Source organism: Cavia porcellus, unplaced genomic scaffold (assembly GCF_034190915.1).
Source record: "Cavia porcellus strain 051 isolate PalLab524CR breed Dunkin Hartley unplaced genomic scaffold, mCavPor4.1 scaffold_15, whole genome shotgun sequence".
NCBI lineage: Eukaryota > Metazoa > Chordata > Mammalia > Rodentia > Caviidae > Cavia > Cavia porcellus.
Genome location: NW_026947498.1, coordinates 36,641,570 through 36,648,049, shown reverse-complemented (window position 1 = coordinate 36,648,049; position 6,480 = coordinate 36,641,570). Strand labels below are relative to the sequence as shown.

Here is a 6,480-nt window from a genome sequence, read left to right as displayed (position 1 = left end):
GGCACTACAGGCATACAATTAAAGACAGCTGACATACATTAATTTTTTATGTTAAAGAATCAATTAGCATTACTGATGAAGACATCTCTAGGCAGAAAGTTTTATTTAAGCATCTTTGTGGTGAAATCAGTTCATCCAAGTGGTGTTTCTAAATAAATGCACTTTATGGACCATCTCCTATACTGTTTCATATTTACATACAACATACCTCAAACCCCTGCACATTTAGACACGGGCTTATTTTTCTCCCCAAAATGTTAAGGGCAGGCTCTGTAGTAAAAAAAAAAAAAAAAAAAAAAATCTAAAATTAAAAAATCCGTTGCTCATTAAAACACATGGTAGAAAAACATGAGAAATCCGTGACCACTAATAGGAACTGAGTATAGTTTTAGGCAATCCTGGACTTTGATTTCAGGTGAGGCTTTTACTAGTTTAGGGATCCAAGTGGTAAGTGCAAACTCCAGTAGACAATCCACTGTGATGGAGGTCTAAGTATACTACTATCATTTTAATTACTTTTAATTGCCCTATTTAGGGCAATGTAGTGTAGAACAAGTATACAATTATTAAAGTATGGAATTTTTTGCTTCCATAAAGTATGGAATTTGTAGTGAAAGCCTGAATCTCCAATATCTCAGAGATACTGTATTTGGAGATGCACTCTTTAAAGAGGTAGTCGGGCTAAAATGGGACTGTGAAGTCCTAATCCAGTAGGACTGGTGTCTTTATAAAATACAGAAAACTGGGCACACTAAGAAACACCAGCGGCAAGAGCACAGAGAAAAAGCCACATGAGAACACAGTAACTTGGCAGCTATCCCTAAGTCCAAAGTGAGAAGCTTCAGGAAAAACTAAACCTGGTGGCACCTTGATCTTGGATCTTTACCCTCTGCAAGAAAGGAAATAAATTTATGTTGTTTAAACCGCCCAATCTGTAGAATTGGTTATGGCAGCTCTAGAAAACTAATATAACTGAAGTATAAATGTATATTAAAATTTCTTATTGATACATTATTATAAAAATTGGGAGTGGACTGATTCACCTGGGTCAAAATTTCTGCTTCAATGGTATGTAAAAGGAATTTATAATTCATGCTCTAAACAACCAAATGATTCTTTCGTCTCTATTTTCTCTTTAATTAAAAGTTGATTCTCCAGAGAAAATTCATTTCTGATTCCTATTTTTGTCTAAAACAAACCTAAATTCTATGATCTGGTTCCCCAATGCTAAAAAATTATTGTTTTGATAACCTATGCTACACATCAATGTAAGTTCTGAAATATGTGAATTTGTTCGAAGGATCAGCTATAACATGTTTCTTGAATAACACTAATTAGTATTAGCAGAACCTCAGCCACAAAATATATTCCGCTTATAGAAGTAGGTATTTCAGCCAAAGACGATCAAATTTATAACCTACAACTTTTTTTATAAGCAATTTCACTTTTCAAAAGCTTTGGCCACCTGAAAGCATAGATTTCTTTGGTTGGAAAAGGAGAAATTAAGTATTATGAGTAGCATGGTATATCAAACATATCACATCAAAATATAATAGTAACAGTGAAAAGTTGCAAATACGTCTTTTATGGGTGAAGTTTTGCTAAGCATTGACAGGGAATTTTACATATTAAGTAAACTAGAGATTTTTACTTATCATATAAAAGAGTCAGACTTTGGATTAATGACATTGTGCTTAAATAATCTATATAAAACTAGAAATTTCATTTCCATTATAAAAAATATACATTACAAACGTATTTCAAAAGTTGAGGGAAAACACAGAACCAGTAAACTCTAAAAAAGATCACTATAAGCATTTTGCAACATTTCTTTCTAATGTTTTTATGCAGTTTGATACTTATCAATTACAGCAATATATAGTATTCACATATTAATTTTCCAATAGAAGCTCATAGAATTGTCTTTTAAATACGTAAAAATACGTACATTGGCCAGAAGCTTTAAAAAAAGATAGACACTGAACCAATCATAATAAGGTGCAATGATACTATATTTAGCAACCTTTAAAGATCACATTTCTCACTTATATATATGTATATAATTGCATGAAATTTTTTTCATGAAAATAACAAGGTCATTATTTTAATCTGCTGATTCATCTTTTAACAATCATATGAAAAAATCTTATTAAAAGAAAATCATTTAAATGCAATGAATGAAAAAACAGTATACTGATATAAATTACTTTTATTATTTAAAATGTCATAATTCAAGATAATTAAGAATTAAAATGTAGCATATATAAATGTAGTATATATCAAAATAGGCAATTAATTGTTAAAATCCACCTGGATTTACAAAATATCTTGTAAAGCATTTTTAGAGTGCTTCATGAAAGCAAATTAATGTTTAAGAGAGCTATATAAAACATTGATTCTGTTTTACAATACAATTTTAAGACCATTTTATTTGTGTTTATTAAATGGAATCAGTAATTACTGTGTATTACAGTAAACACTGGTAGGAAACAAAAATGTTAACAACTTTATTTTCAAGCCAGATGAATACACACAAGCCTTTTTAAAATAAACATAAATGTTACAAAAGGAACAAAGGAGATGAGCAATAATTCCTCTAAATTCCAATTCAAAGTTTACACTGTGTCTTCTGCAGTATTTTCCCACATATTTCAGCCACTTCTCAAATTTGGATTGTCATCTGTCTTGCATCTGATGTAGAATGTTTTTTGCTCACTCAGTATGCCAGGTAGGTTCATGGACAAATTCCAAGAAATTGTACCATGCTGACTATAGCAGCCTGATTAATAAACGTCCAATCAGTTAAAAATGTGATGCTCTAAAGTAAAATCTTTAAAAAAGTAATCATATTAAATATGCTAGAGATGTACTTATTTATGTGATCCTCAGATAATACTATATGCTTGCTGTCTGTATACAGTACCAAATACAACAATCTTAAAGTGGTAGAGATATTTTCTTATATGATTTTCACCTGGATATAAAGGTATGCTGTCAATTAAATGAATGCTTCTTTACCAAAATAACAGAAAAATAGAGAATTCTATTTATGTCATTTTTAAGTGCAAGACAAATACATTTTAAATTGAGCAATTACTTTGGAATCATCTCTTTATAAATGTGTTTGAGCCAAATTTTTATCCTCATTGCTTTAGTACCAAAGCTATTTGTTGTAATAGTCTCTGTACCTGCAGGAGACTTTCAATATGTTTTGCCTTTACCTTCAAGGCATGAAACAATTAGAATAATCTTAAAGAGTAACTATGGCTTCTGATAAAACAAAGAAGTGACAGCACCTTGAGCTCTGAAAGTGTCTGACATTTAGGAGTTTAATGAACATATTTTTATTGATTTTAAAATTTTAGGTTAAAAAGTATATCTAGACTTTTTAATTTCTTGAGATTATCACCAAAGTAGACAGAAAACAAAAACAAATTTGAACTCTCCCCTTGGGTGATATTTCCAAATCATATAATTTGATAGAATAATGATTGGAGAATTTTTTTTCTTTAAAGGTCAAATTAGGATTCACAGTTCAAGAATAATGTTACTACAAAACATACCTCAAGTCATAAATATTTCTTGTTTAGTGCATGTCTATTAAGTACATCAACTCTATTTTCCAGACACAATTTAAACAAAGCATCTGTAGAAAAGTGCACAGTGTAATAGTAATTTTTAAAAAAGCTTTAGAAAAATACAGAAATAGTTAAAAATCTAGATTATAAATTTGCAGGAGTTCCCTGTTCATGCATATGCATTTTAAAAAATGTTTAACTTAGAAATACAGACTACCAAGCGAGGTTATATGCAAAGTTCATTGGCTCTCTTTCTGAAGAGGTTTTGTTTCAAGAATATGCTCATGAATGGGGGTGTATAAACCAAAAAGTCAACATTAAATCTTGCCAAATTGGTCCAAAGGCTTATCCCATGTATTAGTCATTTAGTTTCCTTTCTGCTTTAACCATGAAGAACATGGAGATGTGATTATCAGGATAGGGCCATGGCTAGTAATTTCTTCACTAAAAATCAATATGGCAATCTGGCCCCAGTCATCAGTGATCAAGGTTTCTCTCCTTTTGAGAAAAAGTTCTGGTCAGCTCGCTGATGATGTGCACAGAGCTATTCCATATGACTCGGTTATGAGATCAAATCATGAGTGTCACTGTTAGGTCTCTGTCTCACAGCCAGAGGAGGAAGAGGCTTCCCATAGAAATCTGCATAAACAAGGGAAACCAAGAACACAAAAGAGTTACACTAATCAAAAATTTTCACATCATCCATTATTTTTCAATCAATATCTTTTAAAAACTAAGCCATATGCTGACTGGTTCAGTGAAGCAATGGGAAAGGGAGATGTGAAGAATAAAAAAAAGAATCCAAGAAAACTTCAGTTAATTCAAAACACAGCAACTATGGCAAATTTTATATGACTGAATAAAAATGCACCAAATAGATACATATATTATTATTTTTGTTTCCAACTGCACACTCACTTTAGAACTGAAAAGAAGCAAAATATTTAAAATCTACACAATGTATTTCTACAGCCTTGATAAATCCGTATATGCACTTGCCATATACTCTTTTGTAGAGCTGTAACTCATAGGTATTTTACGAAAAGCAAGCTGCACTTTTACAATACATCAGTATAAATCAGTGAACTAGTGCCTATTTTATACAAAAATATCCTACCTTTCATAATAAATACCATAAATTGGCTTCTATCTTTAATGGTATGAGTACACCATCAATAGGTAATTACTTTCTGATCAGTTACCTTAAGACTATTCTGGAAGCATAGGTGTTCAGTATTATTTGAAATAAGTAGATTAAAAATGTATTAGGGAAGAATGATGTTTTTAAAACAACAGACCTCAGTGTAACAGTATGACATAATGAGTTACAGGTGTGTGTTTCAGAGCTGAACAAACCAAGTTCAAATCCTGATTCTGTCACTTCTTAGCTACATGACCTTGGAGTAGAGATTCCTCACGAACAGAAAGTGGACAGACACTGCTAATCACTTAACAGTTATTTATGAGAATAATTGAAAATTTTTAAGCACAATGGTAGCTACAAGATAAATTTAAAATATTTATTCTCTAATTTTTTCAGTTCAAAAATGAATGAGAACTTTAATATATGACAGAACTCATAATTAAGGCATAGTAATTATATTTTGTCACAGATTTTACTTCTGGAATTTAATACTTTTGTAAAACAATGTGCAAAAACTGGTATTTTGTTGTTTGTTTGTTTGTTTGTTTTTTCCTCTCCCAAGGAATCAGTTTGATTTCAGGAGATTTTGTATCATTTCTTTGCCAGAAAATGGAATTACATTATAAAAAAAAAAAGCCTTCTTATTGCCTCTAACATTGAAAACATTGTTGATAAGGATACCAAGCTAAAATGCCTAATTTAATTGCCAATACACTTTTTTATAGCTTCAAGCTTTTTAACCTGAAAATTGGACAAGTAGAACTACACACATCTGGGTATGGTGGCACACACCTGTAGTACTAGCCACTGGGAGGCTGAAACTGGAGGATCGCTGCAAGTTCAAGGCCAGCGCGGGCTACATAGTGAGTTCAAGACCAACCTGAACTATGTGAGACCATTTCTAAAAATAAAAATCCACAAAAATTTTATCTTCTTTCTTGATTTTAAAATTTGAAAATATTCTTTAGTTTGCATACTCATTATCTGTAACTAGAACTGTTTAATTTCTTATAATGTATAATGATAATACATAACATATTGATAAAGTAGATTGAAGAGTGTGCACACAGAAATACAGAATCATTTTAAAAGTCTCTCTGAAGCATCCATCTTGCTCTGTGCACATGACCCAAAACTACAGTCACACGATATTCTTCAAATAATGCTCTTTTCTACTTCTCTACATTAAACAGTCTTTTTTTTCTACTACTCATTCTTTGAAGACCCAGTTCTAATACTACTTTCCCTAACTGCTCCTGCAGTCTATGTAAAGTGATTCTACACCACAGAATTGTTGTCACCAACACAACAGTACGCTCAAGTATTATTCCATTAAAAGAGGATCTCCACAATAGCAGAATATATGTCTCATTCATCTTAGTATTACAAATGTGTTAGCTAATGTCAAATACAAAGTAGGTGCAACTGAAAAATCTGTAGTGTAAAAATTATTTCTACATGTATATGTAATTGTATATATAAACACACTAACATTACTCTGCTTCTAACACTATGAATATTTAAATTCATAACATATTCATGTATACATAAATTCACTCAGTTATACACTACGTCTGAACTAACGTCTTATAGTTATTAAAAACATCACGATATAAAAACCAGCAACCTTAAGGCCATAATCTTAAATGAAATAAATTGGACACACAAGTTTAGGTAACAAGATTGCTTCCCTTATGGGAGAAACCCAAAGGGTAAGTAAGGAGCAGAATAGACGAAAGATATTGGAAAGTAGGAAGA

At 31.2% G+C, this 6,480-nt stretch overlaps 1 protein-coding gene across 7 annotated transcripts in view; it reads right to left on the bottom strand.

The window, feature by feature from the left end:
- Positions 1 to 2,191: 2,191 nt before the first annotated feature.
- The window catches only part of Arl13b (ADP ribosylation factor like GTPase 13B), a 77,008-nt gene continuing 72,719 nt past the window's right edge, over positions 2,192 to 6,480 (bottom strand). For all 7 annotated transcript variants that reach the window (XM_063224780.1, XM_063224781.1, XM_063224786.1 and 4 more), the window contains one exon: positions 2,192 to 4,217. In XM_063224780.1, the coding sequence (XP_063080850.1) occupies positions 4,141 to 4,217 (77 nt within the window). In that variant the 3' untranslated portion in view covers positions 2,192 to 4,140. The remainder of the gene's footprint in view (positions 4,218 to 6,480) is intronic.